Below are 26,429 nucleotides of genomic sequence, written 5' to 3' on the forward strand. Positions count from 1 at the left end.
GGGGGCTTTTAAAATGGAGTAGGGGTATGTCATGGGTTTAGAGAAAGTCATTTATTACCCAATTTCTTTGCAAGCGCCCAAGAGAAAGAGGTGCCTTTCATCGCAGTGACAGACAAATCCAGGTAAAATAATCCATCTGCAGGGACAGCGAATATCTGATGTTTCATTCTCAGCCCTCAAAAGCCACTGGAATGAATTTGTGTCAGAGCGTCTTATCCTGGTCATTATGAGCTGCTGTCCAGGAGGCTTAAGTTCTAACTGAATAATTACAGACTCCAATGAACTGCTGCTGGTTTCATTTTAACCAATTCAACTGCTCCTCCCCATTCTGCAAGTGTCTGAGACTTGTATAAAGTTGGAAAATAACCTCGGGATTGCAGCCCCTGGGGACTGAGTAGAAAGAGCAAGATTGAGTAAGCACTGTACTGTTGACATGGAGTACTTGAAAACCCAAGTGCCCTAACTTTAGCAAGGACACCACATATATCATGTTTGTGAGTGAAGTGCCACCACCGATTGAATGACAATTCTGTAATAGTGTGATAAACCTTGGCATGCCACCTGCAATAAGCACAATAAGTCATTAAAATTTATATACAGTCATGTTTGCTTCTTATACATGTTTATCTAGCATTGTAGGGGGCATATTACCCACAGTGATCATCAGGAATGTAGTTTATTCCAAAATCAGAAATTGCTCTTGTAACTTGTTACAATCATTAAAATCACTGTTTGTCTAGGTTACAAGTAAAACGTAATTTGAATTGGCAATGGTGTCAAGTTTGACAATGGTGCTTTGTGCTATATGACAAAACAACTTTCAGATCTTCAAGTAATACAACTGAAAATGTATAAATGAACAATATAATGCTGTACAGTTTCTCTAAATTCATGCTAGTTTCAGGTAAGTTGGTGAAGGCTCCAAGCCAAAGACTGAAGAATTAAAGCTCACAGTGAAACATGCATTTCTGTTGAGGGGGAATGAAGTGTGTGTGTATGTGTGTGCCCTAGAGGGAATCAACCTGATGACCTTTTGCAATGCATCATGGTGCTTCTCCATAGTTGGTATTGTAAAAATAAATCGAATGATACTGAGTTCTTCCCACTTGAGGACTCCAGCAGCTGAAGGATTTGACTTGAACACCTCCATAGGATTCCTGTGCCACTCCCACCATGTGTGTGCACTGTTCTAGATGCCAGAGGTCTGTGAAAGTGGGTGAGTATTCTCACACACAAACACATGCCAGTATTAAAACTAGGAATTCTGGAAACGAGAGAATTTTAAAGGCAAGTGTGTTTAATGTTTTAAATAGATGTAATAAAAAAATAATGAACCTTGCCTCAAACTGCCTCCTTGTTTACGTCAAATACCTCCGTCATCACATTGTTTTGAATTCCCTTGCTGTGCTTGTAGCTGCTCATATCATTATTATTGGATTGCACAGATCAACACTGGTCATTCGTGCTCTGCAGATGGCAGAGCTGTATCCTGTTATGAGCTAAGGGACCCGAGTGATGTAGTCCCAGAGAACCACAAAAATACACTGATACACAAGATAATACATTGGTTGTTTTTGCATGCAGACTAAAACACAAATGAAAGAAAGTGTATAAAGAGGGGTTTGAATTCAAGGAGACAGATTGTTATAGTAATTTTATGACAATGTAATCTACTTATTGGTCTTGCATTGTGTTCACTATATCTATATCTATATCTTTTCACGGGGGTCAGACTGGATTTTTTCATATCCTTTGGCTTTAACTGGACTAACTAGGGATGGATGCTTGCCCTAAATGAATATACAGATTGCATAATGCAACTACATCTACGTGAAGACCTCCACTGGTGCTTCAGAGGAGTGTGCATTTTTGTACTGATAGTTACAACAGCAGACCACTTTTTTAGGGGTAAATCACAAATAGCTTCTATAATGATTTCAGAAATATTAAAATTACACATTGTTTAGGCAGTTTAAGTGATTCATTCAAAACTGAATATCCACAATGTGCAGATGCATAAGCACCAACATGTAAAAATGTGGCCTACAAAAGGCCTACAAAAACAACAGTTCTGAATTTAACATTTGAACCTCAGCCTGGTCATATCGCCCTCGCAGCTTGAACTCCAAATGTTGCGGGTGGTTTCAGGAAATGTTCGCCTGGAGAAAAAAGCACAACTACAAGTTCCCATTGACATCATACGCCTGCCCACATACAGGGATGGTTTTACAGACCTGGCTCTACTCTTGGCCAAGATATGCTCCCGTAAATCAGCCAGAAGTCTAGGATTTGTCATGCTCAAGGTCAACCAAACCAGTGCAGGAGTGCCTGTCTTTATTCTGCCTGGTTGAGAGAAAGGCCTTATTTAATGCCTGCCAAGTCTTAAACTCTGCATGTGCACCCTGCGTCCTTGATATTTGTTATATGGTGTAATTAAGCTGTCCTCCCGTTTTACTGAATTTCAGCAGGTTTCGTTCACCTCCCCCCAAAAGTGTGCCATTACTTCCCTCTAGTGGTGAGATATGGAAAATGTAAGAACACTCCTCACTGTAAGTTTCTAACTGTACCTCAGGAAGCACTTACTTTAACTATGCAACTTTCAGAAATATTATGATACATACGAATGTATTGTTTCCAGTAAAATCACTATGGTAATATTTGGTAAATTAGCCAAGTTAAAGGCACTCCATATTCAAGCTTTTCAGGAGCCTAAAAAAGTGAACAAGTCTGAGATTTAATTAATATTTCATTTCAAATTTGATTAACGATTAAAGGCAAGTGATAGTTTTCATCAGTACACACACACTTTTTCACAATAATTATGGTGACCTCTCAACTCATCTAGGTTTGTTTATAAAGAAAACATGCAACATTTAATTGTCAGACATTCAATCAGTTCCTCTAATATATGGCTTTCCCCCCAGGTTTTCTCAGCTCTTTGTCCTTGCAAACGCATTGTCATGACCATCATGACAAGAATTACAGCGAGTTTACAGCATTCACAGGTTCGCTTCAAATGTGGCATATTTCCGAAGGCATGTCTGTAGATGTGCTTTGCACCACAGCTCAAAGACATCAGCCAGTGTGCCTTGCGGGTGACTGGAGCTAATGAACACTGTGCTCAAGGGTGAACAGCAACAGTATTGGCAACCTACACCATGTGGTAACATGCAAGCAGAGTGAGCCCTTCCCAGATGAGGTTTCCCCAGGGAGGAAGATCCTCCCCAAATTATTAAAATAAAATGGTTTAAAAATATAAGACATATAATATTGTGGTGCTTTCACCTACAGAGGTTAGAATTAAAGGGTTTCATCAGCAGAGTGCAGTTTTCAGACACCAGCTTTTGAGGTTTGCAAATCCTGTATCACTGCATTGTTTTGTATTACATCTGTGCAAGTTTAAACATGCTTTAAACGGTAATGTAATAAAAGGTAATTACAGTAGTTTAACCTTTGTTATGTAATTTACTCACTTTTGATAAAACTGTCAAGCACTACCCCACGACTTGAAAATCTCAGTATACTGCAGCGCTACAAGCAGGTCAGCTGTCTGTGTGTATATGCATGCATGTGTGTGTAACAGCTGCACTCCAGAGTACTCCAACGTAATTATGCGTCATAGGAGACCTGACTTGAGAGTGTGTTAGAGACTGGTTCTTTGCATTTGGAGAGCCCTTTTCTAGTTCCAGGCATCCTCAGCGACTGATATTGCTTCAAGCACTACCATTTCTTTACTTATCCAAGTTCTTTCTCCAATTACGGAGTATTCCTTTGTGCTTGCTTTATAATTCATTTCATTTGAACTATTCAGCCACTGCGGAGGAACACTGGCTGGCCATCTCTGTAACCGCTTTGTAAAATTAGGCTTTGAATCATTACGCAAAGCATTCAACAGGGTTCTACTTTTAATGTTCATGCAAGGCTCATATCTAAACAAATACATTTCAAAAACATTTTGGTTTGTCTTCACTCATACAAAAAACTTTAAAAAAAAGATAAACAAAACAGCATTTTAAACACAAGATGACAAAATATGATACAGCTGAGCTTATTTTATGAAGAGTCCCCATCGTTTTTGAAATTTGAAAGGGAGAATAAACAGAAAAGTACTTCCACAGATTAAATGACTTCAATGACAGGCGTTTGAAGAAAACAGTGCTCTCTGCTGGCAAAACTGGGAATAGAAATAGAAGAATAGTTCTTGGAAAATGAAATTCCCCGTTAAGTGCCAATAACTTTCCATGATGGTGACACCATCACTCAGCTAAAATCCTGCAGTGTACAGGTCACTGACATCCTTTACCTAAGGCATGCTGCACCTCCCTTATTCAGCGTCCTGTCTGCCTTTGAGTGTTTTTATACAAATTTTGAGATTTTCCTGAAACTTTCCCTGTTGTTTTACTTTCTAGCCTGTTGTCCAGCTAGGATAGCTAGGAAAGTTAAATCAAATTATATGCTGTTAGCAACAGCTATCTTGAGAACAGGTTACCCTCTGCTTCATGGTTGACTAATTTGAAATGGATTATTATAAATGCTTGTACAGTAGCTAGACCTGTGTCAATTATAATATTGTAGCAACAAGGCCTGTGTTCAGTTACTGTCATCTTCTTCCTCACAAGGGACTGCAAACCTGCAAGAATTATGTCATTATGATTCTATTCTCTAATCTGCCAGCAGTCATTCTACTTAATTAATGAGTGACTAGGTTCTAGGAGTCAGGGAAGCAGTTCCTGTACAGGATGCATGTGTGCACATGGGAAACATGAAAGAACACAGAAAGAATAGACACTTTACCACTGAACTCATACTCTAGCAGTTCATTTCAAAAGCAGTGACAAGGTAAAGGTGCACAGGGACCTTGAATCTTTTTCTGCACAGAGAAGCCTATTATGAATTTCCTGACTACTTTTATTTTCATGCTTCTGCACAAGAATCCAGGACTACAATATCTAACGCTATGCTATGTATGGCTACCTTGACCTAATATTCAGGTTTGAGGCCAGCATTAACAGTGCAATGATTGCATTTTAATACCCTTACCTGAAAAAAAAAATTAACTTTTTGAATTTCCATATAAACAGAAAACACTAAAGATCCTCTCATTTTTCCCCCAAATTTGAAACATATCAAACATTAAAACAATTAGACCTACATATTGGTCAAACAGTCTGTAAGTAGTTGAGTGGAGGAGGACTCAAGTACAGCTCAAATTTCCCCAGTCAGGTTGGAGCAGGTGGTGTCACTTCCCAGCGTGCATTGGGGCACCCACGGAGCTCCACCCTGCTCTAGAGCTACAGATCAAACCTCTCAGTGCTCCTTCACCTGGTCCTCCTCCTCCAGCTTGCGAATCTCGCTCTTCAGGAAGTTGATGGTCTCGCGGCTGGCCTTCAGTCTCTCCTTCAGCTCTGTGATCTCCTGACTGGTCTTCTTCTTCGCTGCCTCAAGCTTCTCACGTGTTCTCATCTCCAGCTCAGCGACTGAAATACAGTACGTGCACAGACCCTTGAGCAGGCAAAACCCTGCCATTCTCACCAGATCATTGGTGAATGGATACAACCGGTTCTAACCAATCAGCTCACTAACTGATGCAAAACTGCTCGGAGCTCTCCTTCTACCCAATCAGATTAGTGGATACAACATCCAATAACTCAACAGAATGTCATTGCAAGGACTCTGAACTATATTAAATTTGACTGCTCAATTCATTGAATCATTGTTTGCTTGACAGAGAGAAGTAAAGCAGGTATTAATTAAAGACTCAAAGTGCTGCCCCCAACGCCTGACCCATGACCAGCTTCCACACTGCAAATCCTACACACAAAATTTTGTGTGACACATTTGTGTAACTGTGACACAGTTATCCAGGATCTGCGCTTAAGGGCAGAATACATATGCATCTCTGTCACTCACACTCAGTCTCATGCTTGTAGGCACCCAGAGTCAGCTGTCTGGAGGTGGTCAGCAGCTGCTGCATCATGGCTGTGGGATCCTGGAAAATCTAACAGCAGAGAGACAATACAACAAATTCAGCTGCACAGAAATGTCCATACTCTTAGCCTCCCACCACTGGCTAAAGATAAACTAGCTCCAGGTTTTGGTGAACGAAAGTCGAGCCTCACCATCTCATCATAGAACTCAGACACCACAGTTTTCTTGGGCATGGCACTGGAGTCAGACTGGAAGAGCTTCAGCAGGTGGTAGAGTGTGACCTGAGGAAAGAGCAGTCCAATAATCTACTTCTTTGCTCCATAAAATTTAATGGATATACAATACAGTTAAAACAGTATGAATCAAGACAACAATTCTATTCAAATAGAATTTAATAACTGTTTGCCAAGTACAAATTATAGACAGTGTTGTTATGTCTTTGCCCATTCATAGAATGTCACACAGTACAATTTGCAAGTTACATGAAATCATATTAAATCACTCAAAATAACCAGAAGATGCATGCAGCATCATGTTTTATATCATCATTCAGTACTCTCTCAACATAGAAATACAAGCACACACCCTCTCATCCAAAGGATTTAAATGACATGGCAGGGTGCCTCTACAGAGCCATAATAAAGCATCAACAATGAGGACTACTCACCGATCTTTCATTGGGATCAATGAAGAATATCTTGATGATGATCTCAAACTCACCCCACCCAGTCTCTGTAATCTCATAAGGTGGCTTGGTGACCACTGCAGTTGGGGAGATTTACCATTAGTACATTGTAACAGAAAGTGGTGATGCTGGTGAAAATAAGACATCATAGGACTAGATTCACTTATTTAGCTGATAGCTGACAGCCATTTGCCAGCAACCTGCTTACTGATTTGTTACATCACACACATTTAACAGACGCTCTTATACAGGGCGAATTCCAGCACAAGAGAAACCTAAGTGTGTCTATTCAAGTTATAAAAGCAACATTCAACATGGTGCAGGTGCTACCCCAGCAACCGAAAGAGGCGGACTAGCTCACCTCTCAAAGGGTTTCCATAACTTTCATGGAGTTTGAACTGTATTTTCTTCACATACGCAGACATGTCCTGGAATCAAGAGCACAGAGTAAAAAAGACACGGAGACTGGCTGTGTAGCTGATCATTCTGGCATTTCGCTTAATGGTGACACTGTCACCACCACTAACTAATTTAGCTAGCAAGATGTTTTCACTGGATGGATTCTGTACCTCGTTTCTGTAAGGTTTCACATACACAGTCCACTGGTGAGTGTGTCCGTCCTCTTCTCTTTTCTTTCCAAAATATCGAGCAACGTTGCCAAATACTATTGGTTTAACGATAGTCACTCCCTGCGAAAAGAGAGCAAATCTTTTTCATCGTCTAGTTATAAGCTCTTGCGAAATTAGCCAGATAAGCGCGATACTCATAGACTACTAAAATGAGTACATTGGAAAATTAAAACGATCCATTGAAGACTGACCGAAGCTAAATAAACAACGTTAGCTAGCTAATGTTAGCTAACTCACCTTAACTCTCCCCCCGGAATCTGGACCAAATTCAGCCATCCTCTTAAACATAGTATAGTGAAGAGAATGTGGTGTAAATTCGTATCCCCTTATTGGTAGACTCTTCTAGTGCTGCGTTTTATGAAAATGTTTAAATAACGTCGCCATTACATCGATAATGCGTAACATCGTCCCTGTTCCAATTCAGCCCAAACCGGACGGATGTTTCCCCGCTCTTTCGGACCGCGTCCGACGTGCAGCGACGCACATTTTCACAGACGTACTTGGGTTCCGACCTGTGCCATTAATACTATCTGCTGCTTTCTACAAATAATTTTTCTACAAATAATTTTATTAGTATTAGAAGCTACGAATAACAATGTAGTAACGATTCATCAAGGCTCAGATTTTGGTATTGGGGTCTTAACCTCAGAAGGTAGTTAAACATTCATGGAACACACTTCTGAATATTAAATATATGGTATTACACATGATTTTTTTCTTTAAAAAATAACAGGAATAGAACACAATTACAATAACAAGTAATACTAAATAAGAAACTTAATGTAGAGTAAATACAAGTGAACGTTTAAAACTCTGTATAGTCAGCTATTTGCTAAAAGTGTAAGTTGTCTTAGAGCAAATTGAGAGGTTGCGCGGAGTAGCGACCTTCGCGAGTGGTTGGATGTTTGTCCTTCTTGGTACCCCGTAGTTGAATTTGGCAAGCGAGGCCGACACCCATACCGGCGAAATCATGGTAAGCGTATTCTTTTGTTATAATAATATGTTTTCACATCAAGCTTTTCTATGCTATGCCTGAATACACACAGCCACATTTTAAGTTGAAAAACCGATTAACAGATGTAGCTATAAAAATCTGTCGACATCATTGGCTGTCACTTAGACTGGTGCGCTTTTGACAGCGCAGACTGCACGTGCTTTCCTTTAGAGTCCGATGATCGTAGTAGTAGTTGTAACCACTGTATTTGCACAGTTTATTACGATTTGTAATAAATATACATGCGTGTTGAATTATTACACGCTAAAGATGGTACAGCCAATTGAAAAAATGTAAATTGAGGGTTACTGTAGGCATTCAGGGGAACCACCGATCATTAGCTGGCTAGCTAGCTAATTCGCATCTGAAGCTGGAGACTAGCTAGCTAGCGGTAGTTAATGAATCTTGAAGAGATGCAGATTTCCCTTGCCAAATCCTTTTTATGCAGTAATTTTACGTTGCTGAGTCAATGAGTAGTACTGTATGGTCGTTTGTCTAGAGGCTATACAGATTTAACAACGTACTTAAATTAAAGGTGAATTTCCGCTATTCATTGAACAAAGTCTAGGCCGGGTGTTTCTAGTGGTTTCTTAAGAGGAGGAACCAGCGTACATCGTACAGCTATTGAGGTCTCTGGGTAGCGTCTGAAACTGTGTCCATGTATGGGGAATTGCAAACAATACTGAATTCTTTGCAATAATTTCAGTTGTATATTGTGTTAACATCTGTAGCTTAGTAGCACACGCACCAGTTCCGTGGAATCGTTTATGAGTGTTATATTTCATAAACGATCTAAAAAACGCTTTAAAATGAATGCAGCCACTTTAAAAATAACGTATGCCTGGTGAAGCGATGTGGTGCGCTGAATGGAAGTAGTCAGGAAGAATGGAAGTAGCTGTTATGAATTTTGGGGCAGTAAATAATCATACAGTTGGGTATGTAATGTCATTACAACTCATTTAAAGCCAGTCAAGCTAAAATGACCATATAGGGGTTTCTCTGCATAACTAAACAAAGCATAAAAGATTTTTCTCATTGGAAAATGGCCAAAAAAGCCACTCAAGCCATGGGTGAATTAACATTGTCGAATGTGAAATTCCCCAGTGCTACAACAAACCGTACTGAAATGTGGAATGGTAATATTTCAAATGCCCCAGAGCATTTATAAAGAGTATATAAAAAAGAGAATATAAAAAATCGAACAATTCATAAGGTAATATTACAGGCAATGTTATAAAAGACCTAACATTGGCGTTTTAATAATGTGGTTTCTAAATAAATCAGGAGCATTTTTGGTGTTTAGTGCTAGCAATGTTCAGCTGCTGTGTCTCAACACCCAAGTCCAATAACCTGAAAAGGCTTTGTAAACATTACTGTTAGAGTGCTGGCCCTAACGATTCACACTGTCCTGTAGGCGTCCATTTCAATGGCTCCCGTTAACATCTTCAAGCATGGTGCCGATGAAGAAAAGGCAGAGACGGCTCGCCTGGTGAGAACTAAATACTTACGTCCCGTGCAGATTTTATTTCTAGTTGTGCCTTTGCAGCAGTTAACTCATACCCAGTGTTATTTGTGTGCACTCACAGTCATCCTTTATTGGTGCCATTGCCATTGGCGACCTGGTGAAAAGCACCCTGGGACCAAAAGGCATGGTATGTACACATTCACACTCACATGTGTGCATTTGCAATGGAAGGTGCTTAGCTTGTGTTAGTCTTAGTAAATGAGATTGTGAATAAGTGGTGGTAATACAGAGAATTCATAGCAAGACCATGTGAAATAATGTTATACTTAGAGTGCTCTTAACTTCCTCGTTTGGTGTATTGTCCACCCTGCAGGACAAAATCCTATTGGGAGGTGGCCGGGAGGGCTCTGTTACTGTGACCAATGATGGCGCCACCATCCTTAAAGCTGTTGGAGTGGACAACCCAGCTGCTAAAGTGCTGGTTGGTGAGTGGCGTTCTGGCAGTCTGTCTCTGTGAGCCTGATGTTTTTAGCCCTGTTCACAGAACCATCTGTCTTCAAGAATTTAAAAAGTGGCAGTCTGCAGGTGTTTAATATGATGATGCGAATAGTTAATTTTGTGTGGCTACCAAACTGTGACGTAGTTTCCTTTAATGCTGTATGGCTTTAGCAGAGCTAGCACATCCTTCATTAATGTGTGTTTTGGACTCTGGTGATAGAGGGGCAGTTCCCTCTCTAAGTATGGCCAGGGAGCCATATAAGGGGTTTGAATACAATAGAACAGAATACTAACATTGTTGTCTGATTTTTGCCGAAATGTTTTCAACTAGCCATTCTGCTAACATCCTTCACCACTCCCCCTCAGACATGTCCAAGGTCCAGGATGATGAAGTGGGTGACGGCACCACCTCTGTCACAGTGCTTGCTGCTGAGCTGTTGAGGGTGAGACGTGTGAACGAGTCTCCGCAGTGCAGGGCTGCAATAGCCCATTAGTAAATCAGCTTAATCTGTACCAGCTTTAGAGTGCTCCTCTGCCCTGTGGGCTGTAACAGCATGTACTGTTCCTGAAGAGCTGATATTCACAACATGCTTTTGCATATGCCTAGAAAAGTATTTACTGAGCTAGAAGGAGAAAGAGGTTATTCAGTTCAACCAGGTTGCTGAACATGTGTTGCATGGATGTAGTTACTGTAAGCATGGATGTAAGCATCTGCTGCTCGATTTGATCACATTTGTTCAAGTTCTGTAAAGATGATATTTTAGGGGGAAGAGGTGTGCAATGTGCAGATGTTGCTTTGTTACAGGAAGCAGAGCTCCTCATTGCTCAGAAGATCCACCCCCAAATCATCATCTCTGGCTGGAGGAAGGCCACACAGGCTGCCCGGAAGGCCCTGAAGGAGGCTGCAGAGGATCATGGGTAAGCAGAATCAATGAGATTCTCCTCTGTCTAACTACAATGTGCGGTGTTCACTGTTTCTCTTCTAAGCAAGTGTATCTTTTTGTTTCCGGTAAGTATAACTGGAAATATTACCAAATCTGTATTTACTGCTTCAAGGCAATTTCAGATGACATTTCAGACTTAAGTTGAATATGTGCTAAACTCCAATAATCAGGTCCTTGGACTTTTTTCCCAGAACAGGTGCCTTTGAAGTACAACACCAACAGGTGTAGTGAAGGTGTTTACTGTGCATGCAGATTTGTTGGACATTAGGCCCTCATATTCTAGAGTATAGCTTGAGATCACACAGAGGGGAAAAGGCCTGGGAAAGCATGTCATTGAGCAGGCATGAAGATGCTGTGACAGACGCTGTTGTAGTGATGTGTGCCCGCTGATGTGTGTGCTGTGCCCCCATTCTTCCTCAGGAGTGACCCAGAGCGGTTCCAGGAGGACCTGCTGAACATCGCCCGCACCACCCTGTCCTCCAAGCTGCTGACTCACCACAAGGACCACTTCTCCAAGCTGGCCGTGGAGGCCGTGATGAGGCTCAAGGGCTCTGGAAACCTGGAGGCCATCCATGTCATCAAGAAGCTGGGCGGCAGCCTCTCAGACTCCTACCTGGACGAGGGTATGAGGACCAGCAGCACGTGGCATTAATTTTCATCTGAGACAGAAGCAGCCAGCTACCAGTCTTTCACTAGCACACCTGAGATTATTATCTCATTACTCTCAGAGGTCTGGTGCTTGAATCTCCACATGGTACCCTGCCCTTAGTCACTTCAAGGAGAAAGCCTAAATATCTAGCCTGTTATTGTCTATACAGAATGAATTCTGAGCCCATAGACTCACACACACACCACCTACTTAAAGCTAAGGAGAACAGAGCCAAATGGTCCACCACAATGTAATACTGAATAAACAGTTGCTATCTCTGCTAACCCTTAAAACCTGCAACGAGTTCATCAGTTCTTAACTGTTTTGAGATCAGCAGTGTAGCACTCAGCTGATGGCCTTTCTGGTGGTGGTCCAGGCTATGAATTAAAGGAAAGAAGAGCCCAGGGCAAGGGCGGCATCTCTTTTGTTGTCCCAGGGAATAAGCACTTTAGGCAAAGTTATGACTATGTTATATTTGATGTGTTGAACTGGGTTGTGAGAGTGGTTGCTGTTCCTTTTTTGGTAGGCTTTCTGCTGGATAAGAAGATTGGTGTCAACCAGCCCAAGAGGCTGGAGAATGCCAACATCCTCATAGCCAACACGGGCATGGACACAGATAAGATCAAGGTGAGAGTCTGGATGTTTTTTTCCCCCCTGAGTTCACCGACCGCGGCACTCAGGGTAACCACAGCAGACACTCTCATTTCCAGAGATCTCTCCAGATTAAAGTCGCACATAACAATATGTAAACACATTCCAGGAAAGAGCGGGGAAAAAATATAATCCACAGATGAAAGATAAAGAATGAAATGGAACACTCTCCTGGTTTCAGAGTTTGCCTACAGAGTTCATCAAAGTTTATCAGTTCTGAAATAAAAATAGTCTTATGTTTAGTCATTTTCACTGGGTCAATTGCAAGTCCCTGATGTGTCACGTTCTTAAGGGTGCAGTTTCTGGGATGAGCAGACAGTAGCTGGGTATTCTAAATGGGATGTACTGGGATACGTATGTCACTGAAATAAAGTAAGGTCTTAATTTACATTATGAATGGTGTAAACATGCCCATGTTAAGGTGCCTTTTAGGTGACTAGCAGTGCAAAACTACACATAATGCAGTCATAATGTTACAGTGACAGCTCAACAGTGTGGTGCCGTTGTTGCCACATCACAGCAGCTGTGAGGGAATGCTTTGTGCGTCCTGGGATCCTCCCTCCTCATGCTCTGTCCCTCTCCTGCAGGTCTTTGGTTCGCGGGTGCGTGTGGACTCCACGGCCAAGGTGGCGGAGATCGAGCTGGCGGAGAAGGAGAAGATGAAGGAGAAGGTGGAGCGCATTCTGAAGCACGGCATCAACTGCTTCATCAACAGGTCAGCCGATCCGGTGCCGCCTGCACTGCCTGTCCCGCTCTCAGTGTGTGTGGCTGTGTTGTGGAGTTGTTCACCTTGGCCTCTCTGTCCGTGGCTTCGTGTCGGAGGGTCTTTACTGTTTAGCTTGTTCTCATCATGTAGGTGTGCAGCGGTGTTTGACTGGATGCTCTGGGATTGTGACCATGTGCTTTTGTGCTCTGTGTGCCTCGCAGGCAGCTGATCTATAACTACCCCGAGCAGCTGTTTGCTGCGGCTGGAGTGATGGCCATCGAGCACGCAGACTTTGTGGGAGTGGAGCGCCTGGCTCTTGTCACAGGTACACCTGGCAGCCAAACCAGTGGAGAGACAAGATAGTAGAGTAATAGAACAATAGGATATTTTCACAGTCTGCATCAATACCGTTGCAAATTTTTTGTGTTTCTTCTTGTCAGGCGGAGAGATCACCTCAACCTTCGACCACCCAGAACTGGTGAAGCTGGGTCACTGTAAGCTGATTGAGGAGGTTATGATTGGAGAGGACACGCTCATCCACTTCTCTGGGGTGGCAATGGGTGAGTAATAAGGGAAGGCGTGTCTGAGCTTGCTGATCACTCAGGTCGTATTGGTCGTATCAGGAGCCCTGATGCCCTGCGTGTGTGCGCCCCTCAGGTGAGGCCTGCACCGTTGTCCTCCGCGGCGCCACCCAGCAGATCCTGGACGAGGCGGAGCGCTCTCTGCACGACGCCCTCTGCGTCCTCGCCCAGACCGTCAAGGAGACCCGCACCGTCTACGGAGGAGGTGAGCGGCGGCCCTCTCTCAGCTCCATCACACCCCTCAAACTCCATTCAGCCTTACCCAGCTCTCACCCGCCTCTCTGTCGCCCCCCGCAGGATGCTCTGAGATGCTCATGGCCAAGGCAGTGTCAGAGCTTGCCAACAGGACACCAGGGAAGGAGGCTGTTGCCATGGAGTCCTTCGCCAAAGCTCTGAGGATGGTGAGCGTCATCTTGTGGCGTTGTGATTCTTTGTCTCTGTGATAACCTGCCAGTACAGCATAGATTTGGAGGTCCAGCAAGCTTTCCAGCTCTTTAAACCACTTAACAGTCAGAACCAAGGATAGATGGATTTCTTTCTGAAGATAGAATCTTTTCATTCCAACCTGATGTGTTCAGGGTTGAGTAGCTCTAACGTAGAGCCAGAGCAGGTTCTCCTGCACCACTGTTCAGAGCTGCTGATGCTGTATCTGTGCTGTTTTAAAACACATTCATTGAGTCGGGAGGTGTTTTGCTTCACCTGTGCACTCTGATTTCAGCTGCCCACCATCATCGCAGACAATGCCGGCTACGACAGCGCCGACCTGGTGGCCCAGCTGAGGGCTGCACACATGGAGAACAAGACCACCTGTGGCCTGAGTGAGTCTAGCAACACCTCAGTCTCTGCCCCACAGGGGCATCCTATTACCTTATTATCAGTAAACATGGGTTAACATCACATGTTGACCATTACACCAAAATCACCTCCCGATCATCACTCTTGTCAAAAAGGGGCATTATTTGCAGAGGTATGATACTTAGCTCAGGTGGAAATTGACTGAATGCCCAATTTAATCATGGGGATGAGCACTTTGATTTTGCTGGGTTTGACTCCGTCCAGCACAGCTGCTCGTTATGGCCTGGCCTAGAGACTGGAAACAGGGTAGGAGAACTTGGTGGGGTGGCACACTCATTGAGATAAAGGGAAGCTGGCCTCCCACCCCCTGCCAGCTCCCAACAGAGTAGATCCTTTCTCCTATAAGAGGTAGTGAGAGTGTCTCCCCCCCCCCGACAGACATGAGTCAGGGCATCATCGGTGACATGGCGGAGCTGGGCATCACAGAGAGCTTCCAGGTGAAGAGGCAGGTGCTGCTGAGTGCCGCCGAAGCCGCTGAGATGATCCTGCGAGTGGACAACATCATCAAGGCTGCGCCCAGGTGAGCCTCACCTACAGGTCACTATTCCATTGCAGCCTCCACTGTGCTGTAGTGTTAATATGACAGGAAATTCAGTCCAGTTTCACAGTTCAACTTCAAGCAACGTGGTTTTTGTGTATTGCAGTACTATTACTACTATTAATTTGCATATTTTTGCTTAACTTATCTTGAAAATGAAAATTCTGCATAAAGAGAAGCTCCTCCTGTAAATTTGTCACTTAAAGTTTTACTCCTGTGTAGTACGCTAATCTGAATAAGAGTGTCTGGTAAATGTGGGAGTGTAAATATGCAGTGAAGGCCAAACCCCAAAGCAGAGGGATTACACTCCAATTAATGATGTAATGAAAGGACATAACCCAATCAGAATGCAGGAGATGACGCCAGCCTTTCTGTACCCTGAGCTCAGCAGCTTCTCAGCATATTTGCAAACTGAGAGGGAGATTAATCAATAATCAATCAAATCAACCATCAAAGTTTAACTTTGTGGCCGGTGCCCAAGGAAACGGCGCAATAGAGGAGGAAGACGAGTCGCATTGCGCAGGAGTCTGGCACTGCTCGGACCTCTGTCTGAACACGCTGCTCCGCGTCAGTGTGCTAACCCAAACTCTCACCCTCTTCTCTTCCAGAAAACGAGTACCAGACCACCACCCGTGTTAGTGACATTTGAGGGGCGAGGAATGGGAACAGCCTGTGTCTTTGTCACCTCCGTGGCCACTGTCCCGTTTTGGCACAGACACTTACCGTCGGGGACGTAAAGGAAGTGGATACTCGATGTGTCCTGCCAGTCATCCGTGTCACTTGAATTAAAAAAAAAACTGATAGTCACCTAACTCTTGGCATTTGTATTACTGGTTTAGAAGTTGTGGCATGTTCTCTTTTTAGTTGTTTATTTCCTATTTATTCACTGCATTTGTATTGGAAATAAAACATGAGAACACAAATGTCTTGCCTCCCGCAGGGTTTGTGTCCTTTTATTGTTTTATTGAATACAACAATCTTCCAAATGTATGGGAAAATGGGATATAGTCATTGTTGTCAGTAAAATATAATACCTCAGTACATGAGATGTTACACAAAAGCCAAGGCTTTCTGAGCAGTGCGATTCTTACGTTTCCTTTTTCTTTTTGAGAAACTTGAATCAATGAAAGATTAAAACCTGTAGGAACAACTTTTCAAGCAGCATTCATTTTGTCCTGGTTGCTTAAACTAGACAAAGGAGGACCTTGCACTGGTAAGCTTTACAGAAGGATATTTTTGCCGCTATGCCGGAGGTTCTTCTAAATTGTACACAACAAGCTGCTTCTCCCATACTTTCAACAGAAGATCCTGGCTCCGCTTCTTGCACACCTTTTTCCAAACAATGTCCTGGCTGCTCAAATGAATCAGCCCATTCTCTTAAGTGGCACTGAACAATGCAGCACACTGAAGTATGCATGTGCTTGAAACCAACAATCGGTTTCGCTGACAATGAGCAGAAGCCCATTACGGCAGAACACAGTTGGCTTTGTTCTGCCGGGGGTAGATTCCTTTCCCGCATTACTCGTGTCCTGTGACTTCCGATGAGTCACGTCGCTTGCCCGCTTTCCCTCCGTTCGGGCTGGCGGCGTGAAGCGGCCACGGTTGGCGCGCGTGTGTATCGGAGCACCGCATTCACCACAGCACGGCGTTCATGTGCAAGCGGAGAGTGGCGAGATTAGCCCGCTGTGCTACTGGCGATTTCGAAAGTGAGGTGTGAAAAGGGGGAGCAAAATGCATTGAAAACAGGTTCTGGTCCACACATATAAGGAAATAGGAAACTGGCTGCATTCTGAAATGACAGCTCCTTCCTGTGGCACTTAAAATGTACCAGTTGTACAGATGTTAAAATACATATGGAAAGTGAAATCTTTGAGTCCTATTCAGTAGAGCTACTGGTTTACAGAGTGTTCCCTGTCCTGCAGAGGGGAAAGAGGGAAAAAGATGAGGAAGCGTAAGGGGAAGGAGAAAGCAAAAGGGAAAAGGGTTTTAAAAAGCACATTTTAAAGCCCAGTTAAGTCACTATGCATTTCTGAAGGTCCAACTGTTTTTAAGGGAATCCAGCAATATTAAACTATGATCATTTGTGCGCACTGTTCCATTAAATAATAAATTGACTGTGCAGTAACACATTTCTGTTTTAGTTGCAAAGAATATCCAAATAGCTGGAGGTGATTGGAAAAATAGTTTTGGAAAGTGATTTTTGGAAGAATGGTTGTAGTGAAGCGCTGGTTGTAGCTTTCTAATCTTAATACCAGGAGCCCTTGTAATGATGTTAAAGCTCATTAAAATTTTGCATTAACACTAAAGACCCGAATCTGTCAGAGCGATTATGCATAATTCAGTGTGGGAGCTGAGCTGGTGGAATTTTGCCATCTATCATGAACATTTATCTCTGCCCTGAATTAACAGCCCGAGCAGGTGGAATCAGTCATTTACACCAGAGAGAGACCCTCTACTGAATTCACCTTATCACTTCTTGTAAGTGTTTGTAAGGTTTAACCCTGAAAGCATTCAATGACGGCTCTATACCGTTGACAGGGTGGGCCTCAAAGACATGGCATGGCAGATCTGCGTTTTCTCTTTAATGCTGACCTACCACAGTAATCTCACAACCCTTTTTCCATCTCAAAAAAATCAGTCGTCCGGACAACGCTCATTCGCCTTCTTGTAGTTGATTGTCTTCTGCATTATTGCAGGAAACACATCTTCCTTATTTCCCTAAAAATCTGAATACATTTCCAGTGTTGGCCTGGTCTCTCAGTGTTGCTGTGCATGAAACACAATGCCTTTTGGTCTAGTTTTCCCACACACCATGGCATGACTGCCACTGGTGTCCAAAAGGTTATTCCACTTGAGCGATGTCCCGTACATCCTGTCCCATTCTAAGGGGCGTGGGTCGGGGGCGGCTGGGCACTCCCGTGGCCCCGCCTCCTTGTTGGCGACGCTCCTACTCGCCCTCAGCGGGCGACTCCCCCTTCTCTGCACTGCACTCCCTCTCCCTCTCTCCCTCCTCCTCCTCCTCCTCGTCGTCGGAGCTGTCGGCCCAGCGGCCCACCCTGCGCACCCCGGGCGCCACGGCGGGCGCGTTGACGCAGGGGTTGTGGTCGTAGATGACCAGCTTGAGCCCGCGCAGGTGCGCCAGGCCCGGGAAGCGGCGGATGCGGTTGCGGTCCACGTCGATCACGCCCAGCTGGTGCATCCCCAGCAGCACCGGCGGGAAGTCGGCCAGCAGGTTCCCCGCGAGCCAGATGCTGTGCAGCTCGCCCAGCGCCGCCAGCTTGGGGGGGAGGCCGCGCAGCCGGTTGTAGCCCATGTGCAGGGTCCGCAGGGCGGGCAGCTCGCACAGCACCGCGGGGAACTCGCTGAAGCAGTTGGTCTCCAGCCACAGGGTCCTGAGCTCGGTGAGCAGGGCCAGCTCTGGGGGCAGGCGGTGCAGCCGGTTGTTGCTCAGGTAGAGGGTGTTGAGCTGGGGCAGGCCGCACACGGCCACCGGCAGTTCCTCCAGGCAGTTGAAGTCCAGAGCCAGCAGCTGGAGGCTGTGCAGGCTGCGCAGCTCGGACGGCAGGCTGCTCAGCCGGTTGTTGCTCAGGTACAGCTTGACCAGCTCGCCGAAGGCACAGGCGGCCAGCGGGAGGCGCCGCAGCTGGAGGCCACTCAGGTCCAGGGTGCGGTCCAGGGGCATCTCCTTCAGGTCGCCCACCAGGAATCGCTGGCAGCGCTCCGACGGGATATAGGCCACGACAGTGCGCACGCTGTTCCCCATACTTTCAGCCCGGACTCCCCCCCTCTCTATCCTACAGCAGAGCCGACATCCACATACACAGCACCACCTCCCTCAGACCAGAACCGGGCCCCACAGCTTCCTCAAAGTCTATTCCTGTCCAGGCTGGTGTTGGAGAGATCTGCAGCAAGCCAGGAAAAAAAAGACCAGAGTCAAAGAGTTTCAGAATATCCTCTTATAAGATAGATGACAAATCTTTCCTGCTGTGTGTCTTTGACATCACCGCTGCATCCTATTAGAGGTGTAGACAGAAACCGGCCCAAAGAAAAACCCGTGAAAGACGGATGACAAACTTGTCTCAGTTGGTTCACCCCCTGGAAGCCCACAAAAAGACAGATCCCATTCTGCATACTGCTTTCCACAAAACTTCAGCAGTTTGTGTCCGATCCCCTGCAAAGCTGAAACGATCTGGCCAGAAAGGGTACAGAAAGTCTCCTCAGTCCGTGTCCCCTGTCTCCTGTCCAAAAAGCCAGAGAGTGAGAGAAAGTGAGAGAGAGAGAGGATGCAGTTCTCCGTCTCCTCTGTCTCTTGGAAAGCTCTGTCTCAGGAGCCTCGCTCTAACTCCGGAGCGAGAGATGACGAACCGTCCCCCCTCCCCTTCCCCCCCTCTTTTGAGAGATGTCTCTTCCCCTCCTGGGGTGGGGTGGGGGGGGGGGGGGGGGTGAGAGGGTGGGTTCGGGGGGGGGAGACTGTGGAATGCCTCCGATAGCTGTGGAAGTGTGTGGTGATGGAGGAGCAGGGGGGTGAGCCATGCTCTTGCCATTTATACCCTCCGTCTGAGGGCCGTGTCCCGGCCCTTATCGAGGACGCTCGAGTGGCCCTCGTCTATAAAATAATTCCCAGAACTTGTGACGGCTACCAGGCGCTGTCAGCATCAGAGGTGAGCTACTAGGTAACCGCTGCTGAACTGGGCACTGGCGCAATTCCTCCATGGGACTGTTGCCAGTGAGTCAGGGGCCCTTGTTCAGGGCAGGAATGAATAACAGTTTACACTCCCTGCTGGCCTGCTCTCCCAAACTGAGGCAGGTGGCAGTAGAATTAGGAGGGGGGGGGGGGGGGGCAGGTTGGGATGCCAGGGTTTGCCTGCAGATCCTCAGTCCCACTCTTGAGTGGGACAGTTGCCTTGCAGGCTGCTGTGGGTGTCAGGACACTCTGATTGGCTGTGTAGGTCAGGTGAACCTAATCCTGACCCTGGAGGACCCCAGTTCAGCTCTCCTAAGGCCATGAACACTCAGCACTGGGTAGGAAAGCTGGTTTTACACAATAATAAACGTTTCATCATGTTTCCCTGCAGATTAATATTTTGCTGTATTTTTACTATGATTTATTAATATTGGTGTTCAACATTGCATAAAACATGAGACATTAAAATGATGCATTTTGAACCAGCCAACAAGGTAAATAGTAGTTGATTATTTACTTGATGTTAACTGGAGCAAATCTGGCAGATTGGGTCACAATGACCAGACTGGGGTTTATACAGAGTAGGTCAATATTTTATAAGATAACCGAACAGGAACAATTACCGGTGGAGTATAATCTTGATAAATAATGCTTTTTTTGGGGGTCAGGTTCACATAGAGCATTTAAACTGTCACAACATGCACAGGATATCAGTGGACTTGATGTCAATAAAACGCGCTCTTGTAATTTTCCTGTACTTTTTCCTATTGCCAGCATCCCTGACCTACATCTGTCACCGAGATCACACAGATGATGGTGTGTTTTTGATTAGTTCTTTTTGGAAAGTTTTCTTTTCGGAAGTCACCACTCACATAGTGGCAGCAGCATTCAAGGGGTTAACATCTATGTGGACCCAAGACTGCCTCAGTGGTGAGCGAACTCTGACCTTGGAACAGAGGACCAGGCCCCGCCCCCATTGGTGACAGCCAAGACAGTGACAAAGAGACAGAGAGACAGACAGAGGTGGACAAAAAAAAACCAGCATGAGGTGGACGGTTGTGGCTCTGCTGTGCTGTGCGTTGCCGGCTCAAGGATTGATAAGGTGAGCACGCCGTTCTCGCTCAGATTCACCTCTCTCTACATTATTAGTTTTCGCTTAGTAGATGCACTTATGCACGGCAACCTATATTGCAGACATTTTATGCCTTCATACAGCTGGATTTTAGCTGATGAGATCCATGCTAAGTGCCTTCTTCAAGAGTGCACCAGCAATGCCTCTGATTTTCTCAAGTCCAGTTCCTTAGCCAATACCTTATACTACCATCACTATAGTACAGCGTTTCTCAAACCTCTCCTTGAGTACCACTTGTCCTGCACGTTTTAGATCTCTCCCTGCTCCAACACAGCTGATTCAAATGATCAATTTGTTATTAGGCAGCTTCAGGAGTTCATAACGAGTTGATCATTTGAATCAGCTGTGTTGGAGCAGGGAGAGATCTAAAACGTGCAGGGCAAGTGGTACTCCAGGAGAGGTTTGAGAAACGCTGTTATAGTAAGTTTTATATAGGCATCATTACTGATGTGACCGTTCTGGTCATGGAGAGAGACATGAATATTTCTCATACTTAAGCTATTACTAGCTTAAGCTTACTAGTAAGCTATTACATACTATTCACAGCAGCACTCCCATATTTCCTACTCATGTCTTTGGAAACTTCACCTATGTTTCAGTGACTCCATGAGCACTCACTCTTATTTTGGTTATTTCCTCATACTATTTGATAGAGTCTTTCTGTACCACAATGTGGCCCCATATTCTGAATGCTGCACATCATCTCATTTGTACCAATTAACCTCTTGCTTTTTGGTGTGGTTTAAAGAGAGCCGGACACCCTGCTCTGCTGTGGTTCTAGCGTGTCTTGTTTATGTAACGGGTGGTATCTTGCGTTGTGTTTTTAATATGATGTTACCTGGGTCGGCGAGCGAGCGAGTTTCGAACCGAGGTTCTCACTGCTCGCTGCCAACCCCTTAAAGCCAGCGTCAACGAGCTACTTCAGCTCCGCTACATTTACACAGAGAAAGCCCCCCTGCCCCCCTCCTGCTGTAACGTGTAACTCTTCCCCAGAATCCCCCTGCGACGTTTCTCGTCCCTCCGCACTGAGCTGCGCTCCGCCCAGAGGCTGGAGGCCTTCCTGCGGGACCATCAGCCCGATGTCTTCGCCCGCAGATACGCACAGTGCCTCCCCTCAAGTGCTGCCACCCGCATGGGCGCCAGTGCTGAGAAGCTCTTCAACTACATGGATGTGAGTGTGGCGCCCCCTGCTGCTCCGTCTCAGAACCACCTCCTCTGTGAGCCCAATATAGTGTTCAGGTACATTCAGGTACATGTTTAGGTAGCATTAAGGTACACAGTGAGCAAAGTGTACTTGAACAGTTTCAGTAAATATCCTGGTTTTCCTGGTCCCAACTTCCAGCCTCAATGGTTATTGTGGAAGACATCTAGACACGGCCACCCCTGTGCATCTGAGCTGTGCCCAGTGGAATATTAGCATTTAAAGATGTTTAGGTACACAGTAGTGCAGTGTTCCTGACCCCAGCTTCCAGCCTTGAAGGTTATGGCAGAGAAGACATGTACAGCATATTATGTGTTACTTTAATTGTGCAGATAAGTTCTGACCCTGATTGTTTCCTTTAAAGTTCAGTAGATACCTGTGATTTGAGTGAATAGTAGTGGTTAAGCGGTTAGTGGTAAAATGGAAGTGTTATGAAGTGACCTTTGTATGAAAGTACTGTTGACCCAGTTCTGCTGTCTGATGCCATGTATTTCAGGCCCAGTATTATGGTGAGATAAGCCTGGGCACTCCGGAGCAGAACTTCACTGTGGTGTTTGATACTGGCTCTGCGGACCTGTGGATCCCCTCATCCTACTGCGTCAGTGAAGCCTGCAGTAAGGCCTGGAGCTTTGGAATCACTGTCATTTCATCACAATGTCATTACATATCGCTACGTTACGTCACTGAATATCACCACATCGCTGCATTAAATCACTACATGTCACCACATCGCTACATTACATCACTACATATCACCACATATCTCATTCATCATCATCACTACATCACTACATTACAACACATCATCACTACATTTCATCATTGTTTGCCAGCACATATCATCACTGTATGTGCTGCAGAAAGAAATATAACTGGATAATTTCATCACATTAGGTGAATTTAAGGTGAAGGTCATGGAGATGGTATACATTCATTTATGTATTGTTTATACTTTACATGTATGTTTTCTTCTCTCTTAGAAAAGATTTCAATGTCAATTTCAATGTGACTATTTGCTGGTTAAATAAAGAATAATAAATAATCATATCAGCACTTACATAATCTTTGAGCATACAGCAGGATTTAAGGTCAGCATATGAGCTGGATGTTTGTGGAAATTAGCCAAGCCAAACCATCTGACGACTTAAATGATTAAACAAATGGATCTTAAGAGGACATTTTATTCTCCAAGGCAGAAAATAATGATGATGATAATAATGAGGACCTTTACCAAAAGGCGAGCACCGTCAGGGAGGGCTATCACAGGTCATGCTATCCTTTCCCTTTTCTCTCAAACTCTTGCTTTTGTTTGTCTCTTTCTCTCATTCACTCTCTCTCTCTGTAGTCATGCATCACAGATTTAAAGCCTTTGACTCCAGTTCCTACATTCATGATGGCAGGATCTTCTCTATTCACTATGGGTCTGGGCACTTGCTGGGAGTGATGGCCAAGGATGTCCTGAAGGTAAGCTTTGCTTAACAACACCACCTCACACTGTCTCTTTTACCATCTCACAGTCTGACTTTATGTGCAGTTTTGAAAATGGATGCAACCTTATTTATAGAATCAAGCTCTCATAAGAAACATACTGTCAGGAGTAAATTATTATTGTCGTTAAATTAATTAACAGGCACGTTAAATCAGGGCAACTTACATAGCTCACATTTTTACTTATTTTCCATTTAAACAACTGGGTATTTTTAGGTGTTCTGCCTTGCCAAAGAGTACTGTAGTAATGCCCCATCTGGGAATGAAAGCTACAGCCTTTGGGTTATAATGCCTACTGTAAAACTAATGCTATCCCATTGGATGACTGAGGTCTATGATTGCCTTCTTTTCTTGAGGTTGGCACTATATCGGTGAAGGATCAGGAGTTTGGGGAGTCAGTGTACGAGCCAGGCTTTGTCTTCGTCTTAGCGCACTTCGACGGCATCCTGGGCTTGGCGTACCCCTCTTTGGCTGAGGTGGTGGGTGCCCCTGTTTTCGACAACCTGATGGCCCAGAAGCTGATTGACCAGCCTGTGTTCTCCTTCTACCTGAGCAGGTAGGTGGCTGAGCAGAGTTGGGATGTCATGGCTTTGGATACTAACAGCCTTTCTGGCAGATCAGCTAAGGTCAGGTGCAAGATTTGTTCATTTTCCATAAATGGTGACATCAGTGTGGAGCAGTGGTTCATTGTGGACCGGAGGGTTGTGAGTTTGAATCCTATGTGCAATGCTAATGTTTCACTCAGGATGTAGAGTAAATTACACCTGTACTGCTCAGAAAAACATACGTATTAGATTTAATGAATAAGTTGTAAGCAATGGGAGTTATTCATATTCACATTTCTCTTTGAAGCAAAAAATGCTGTAATGAGAAATGGTTATATGATGATGATGATGATGATGATGACGACATGCTTGTTTGCCCCAGGAAGAAGAACTTGGCTGACCCTGAAGGCGAGCTGTTGTTAGGGGGTGTTGATGAGGCCCTATATAGTGGCCCTATCAACTGGGTTCCAGTCACCCAGAAGGGTTACTGGCAGATCACAATGGACAAGTAAGACTGTAATATTTCATTTCACTGGCTTGTTTCATAATGGCATCACTGCAGTGTCATGTATGAAGTGAGAAATGACATTTTAAACATACAGCACACACTTAGCGCATACCATGAAACTGCAGAAGCTCTGTAGAAAATTCTGCGCAGTGTTGTCAGTCCATTGTGGGCTTATTGGGGTTATGGTGCCCTCTGCTGGGAAAAACTTGAAAGTGTAAAAAAATGTATTAAGAATTAAACTGAAGAATTGAATCTGAATCTGCTCTGGTAAATTCCAATCAGGACTAAGCCATTAAGTGTTTTAAGGCTAAGGTGTTAACAGTTAAGCTGTCTGCCAGGCATCTGGTGGCTTTTCCTTTTGACAGCAATACACACACACACCCTCAGACCACATTAAATGAAGATCGCAACCATAATAAAACATGACAGGGCATCAATTGCCCACTGCTCATAACTGTCCTGGTCTTGTTGCAGTTGCAGAATGACAGGATATCTCTGACCTTGCCTCATGTGCTGTGTTTGGGCTGCAGTATTAAGGTCCAGGGGACCGTGGCCTTCTGCCCCCACGGCTGCCAGGCCATAGTTGACACAGGCACCTCTGTCATCAGCGGGCCCTCCAGCGACATCCTGGTCCTGCAGCAGCTCGTCGGAGCCACGCCCACCTCCATTGGAGAGGTGAGGGTGCCCAGCTGCAGCTACATTCAGGTCATGCGGTCCGAACGGGCACCACAGTCCAACTGTGCAAACCCTGCCGTCGCCTGCGCAAACCTGCTCCTCTGCTCACGTTTCCCGCCTCAGCATATCTGCCCCTGCTGTGTGTCTCTTCCGTAAACCAGCTGCCTATTTAATCCTGCCTTCCATCCGGGTCAGAGTTGGGCTCAATTCCATTTCAATTCAGTCAATTTCAGGGTATGGATTCAAATTCATTTTGCTAATTGAAAAATCATTATGGAAAATCATAGCTAAACCTCTTGGGATTATCTTTCATGGGGGCACTGTGTCTATTTAGCACCTGAGGATGTAACCTCTTTTCTGTCTTGTAGTACCTGATTGACTGTGCCAGGCTCTCCAGCCTGCCCCAGGTGGCCTTCACGCTCAACAATGTGGAGTACGTGCTGTCCCCGGAGTTCTACGTGAGGAAGGTGCGTGGCCCCTGGCTGGGAATCTCCCTGAAATCTGGCTGGACTGGGTCATGCTGAATGCACCCGTTGTGCCTTTGTAGCCTGCTATAAGGAAACCTATCAGCACCATCTGAAACTTTGGAATGGCTGATGGTTAAAGAGAAGTCTTTCAATGTGCTGAAACCACAGAGTGAATAGAACTAGGGCTATTGCAAAAGTCAAGTTTGCTACAACTTGCCTGATTAGTTTTATCTGCGGACAACTGAATCTAAGATTCAGTTTCCTAAAATGTATTCACTATTGGATTTGACCAATAAACTGACCCTTTGACTGACTCTCACTGAGAATGTTCACATGTAGAGATTGTGAGGAATGGCAGTTCTGATTGGTTGTTAGGGTGAACATTGATGCTTGCCTCCCCAGGAGATGATGGGTGGTCGTGAGATCTGCTTCAGTGGCTTCCAGGCTGTGGACGTCCCCCCTCCTGCCGGGCCCTTCTGGATCCTGGGGGACGTCTTCATCTCGGAGTTCTACACCATCTTCGACCGCGGGCAGGACCGGGTTGGCTTTGCCCAAGCCCGGCAGGACCGTAAAGATATCCTATAACCCGAAATCTTGTTTCCTGTT

General features: G+C 44.9%; 4 protein-coding genes across 4 annotated transcripts; 2 read left to right on the forward strand and 2 right to left on the reverse strand.

The window, feature by feature from the left end:
- Positions 1-5,104: 5,104 nt before the first annotated feature.
- yeats4 (YEATS domain containing 4) lies at positions 5,105-7,720 on the reverse strand. Its single transcript, XM_036520141.1, has 7 exons — positions 7,480-7,720; positions 7,183-7,302; positions 6,975-7,041; positions 6,596-6,690; positions 6,120-6,209; positions 5,911-5,998; positions 5,105-5,477 (listed from the first exon to the last, which is right to left on the reverse strand). Exons 1-7 carry the CDS (start codon positions 7,528-7,530, stop codon positions 5,308-5,310), a joined length of 681 nt encoding a protein of 226 aa, XP_036376034.1. The 5' UTR covers positions 7,531-7,720; the 3' UTR covers positions 5,105-5,307.
- A 429-nt stretch (positions 7,721-8,149) lies between these two features.
- Positions 8,150-15,893, forward strand: LOC118771996 (T-complex protein 1 subunit beta-like). The gene is made up of 16 exons (XM_036520213.1): positions 8,150-8,215; positions 9,651-9,725; positions 9,823-9,888; positions 10,075-10,186; positions 10,566-10,642; positions 11,005-11,117; positions 11,564-11,766; positions 12,319-12,419; positions 13,031-13,158; positions 13,371-13,474; positions 13,590-13,709; positions 13,807-13,935; positions 14,028-14,131; positions 14,449-14,548; positions 14,964-15,105; positions 15,732-15,893. The coding sequence occupies exons 1-16, from the start codon at positions 8,213-8,215 to the stop codon at positions 15,760-15,762; spliced, it is 1,608 nt and encodes a 535-aa protein (XP_036376106.1). The 5' UTR covers positions 8,150-8,212; the 3' UTR covers positions 15,763-15,893.
- A 2,177-nt stretch (positions 15,894-18,070) lies between these two features.
- Positions 18,071-18,886, reverse strand: lrrc10 (leucine rich repeat containing 10). Its single transcript, XM_036519720.1, has one exon. It carries the CDS (start codon positions 18,884-18,886, stop codon positions 18,071-18,073), a length of 816 nt encoding a protein of 271 aa, XP_036375613.1.
- Positions 18,887-20,843: 1,957 nt separating this feature from the next.
- On the forward strand, positions 20,844-26,408 carry nots (nothepsin). The gene is made up of 9 exons (XM_036519721.1): positions 20,844-20,909; positions 21,933-22,110; positions 22,637-22,754; positions 23,486-23,604; positions 23,985-24,184; positions 24,556-24,681; positions 25,212-25,356; positions 25,725-25,823; positions 26,226-26,408. Exons 1-9 carry the CDS (start codon positions 20,851-20,853, stop codon positions 26,406-26,408), a joined length of 1,227 nt encoding a protein of 408 aa, XP_036375614.1. The 5' UTR covers positions 20,844-20,850.
- Positions 26,409-26,429: the final 21 nt, after the last annotated feature.

Source organism: Megalops cyprinoides, chromosome 25, assembly GCF_013368585.1.
Source record: "Megalops cyprinoides isolate fMegCyp1 chromosome 25, fMegCyp1.pri, whole genome shotgun sequence".
Classification (NCBI taxonomy): domain Eukaryota; kingdom Metazoa; phylum Chordata; class Actinopteri; order Elopiformes; family Megalopidae; genus Megalops; species Megalops cyprinoides.

What these genes read in the sequence shown, in the direction of transcription:
- yeats4 (XM_036520141.1), bottom strand. Translation starts at nt 7,530, where the DNA reads ATGTTTAAGAGGATGGCTGAATTTGGTCCAGATTCCGGGGGGAGAGTT. An exon ending in CTGAGTTCTATGATGAGATG is followed by an intron (nt 5,999 to 6,119) that starts GTGAGGCTCGAC and finishes CTCTGCTGTTAG; the next exon opens with ATTTTCCAGGATCCCACAGC. An exon ending in CTACAAGCATGAGACTGAGT is followed by an intron (nt 5,478 to 5,910) that starts GTGAGTGACAGA and finishes ACTGTATTTCAG; the next exon opens with TCGCTGAGCTGGAGATGAGA.
- LOC118771996 (XM_036520213.1), top strand. An exon ending in TGGACACAGATAAGATCAAG is followed by an intron (nt 12,420 to 13,030) that starts GTGAGAGTCTGG and finishes CCTCTCCTGCAG; the next exon opens with GTCTTTGGTTCGCGGGTGCG. An exon ending in ATCATCAAGGCTGCGCCCAG is followed by an intron (nt 15,106 to 15,731) that starts GTGAGCCTCACC and finishes CTTCTCTTCCAG; the next exon opens with AAAACGAGTACCAGACCACC.
- lrrc10 (XM_036519720.1), bottom strand. Translation starts at nt 18,886, where the DNA reads ATGGGGAACAGCGTGCGCACTGTCGTGGCCTATATCCCGTCGGAGCGC.
- nots (XM_036519721.1), top strand. Translation starts at nt 20,851, where the DNA reads ATGAGGTGGACGGTTGTGGCTCTGCTGTGCTGTGCGTTGCCGGCTCAA. An exon ending in CTGCGTCAGTGAAGCCTGCA is followed by an intron (nt 22,755 to 23,485) that starts GTAAGGCCTGGA and finishes CTCTCTCTGTAG; the next exon opens with TCATGCATCACAGATTTAAA. An exon ending in CGCCCACCTCCATTGGAGAG is followed by an intron (nt 25,357 to 25,724) that starts GTGAGGGTGCCC and finishes TCTGTCTTGTAG; the next exon opens with TACCTGATTGACTGTGCCAG.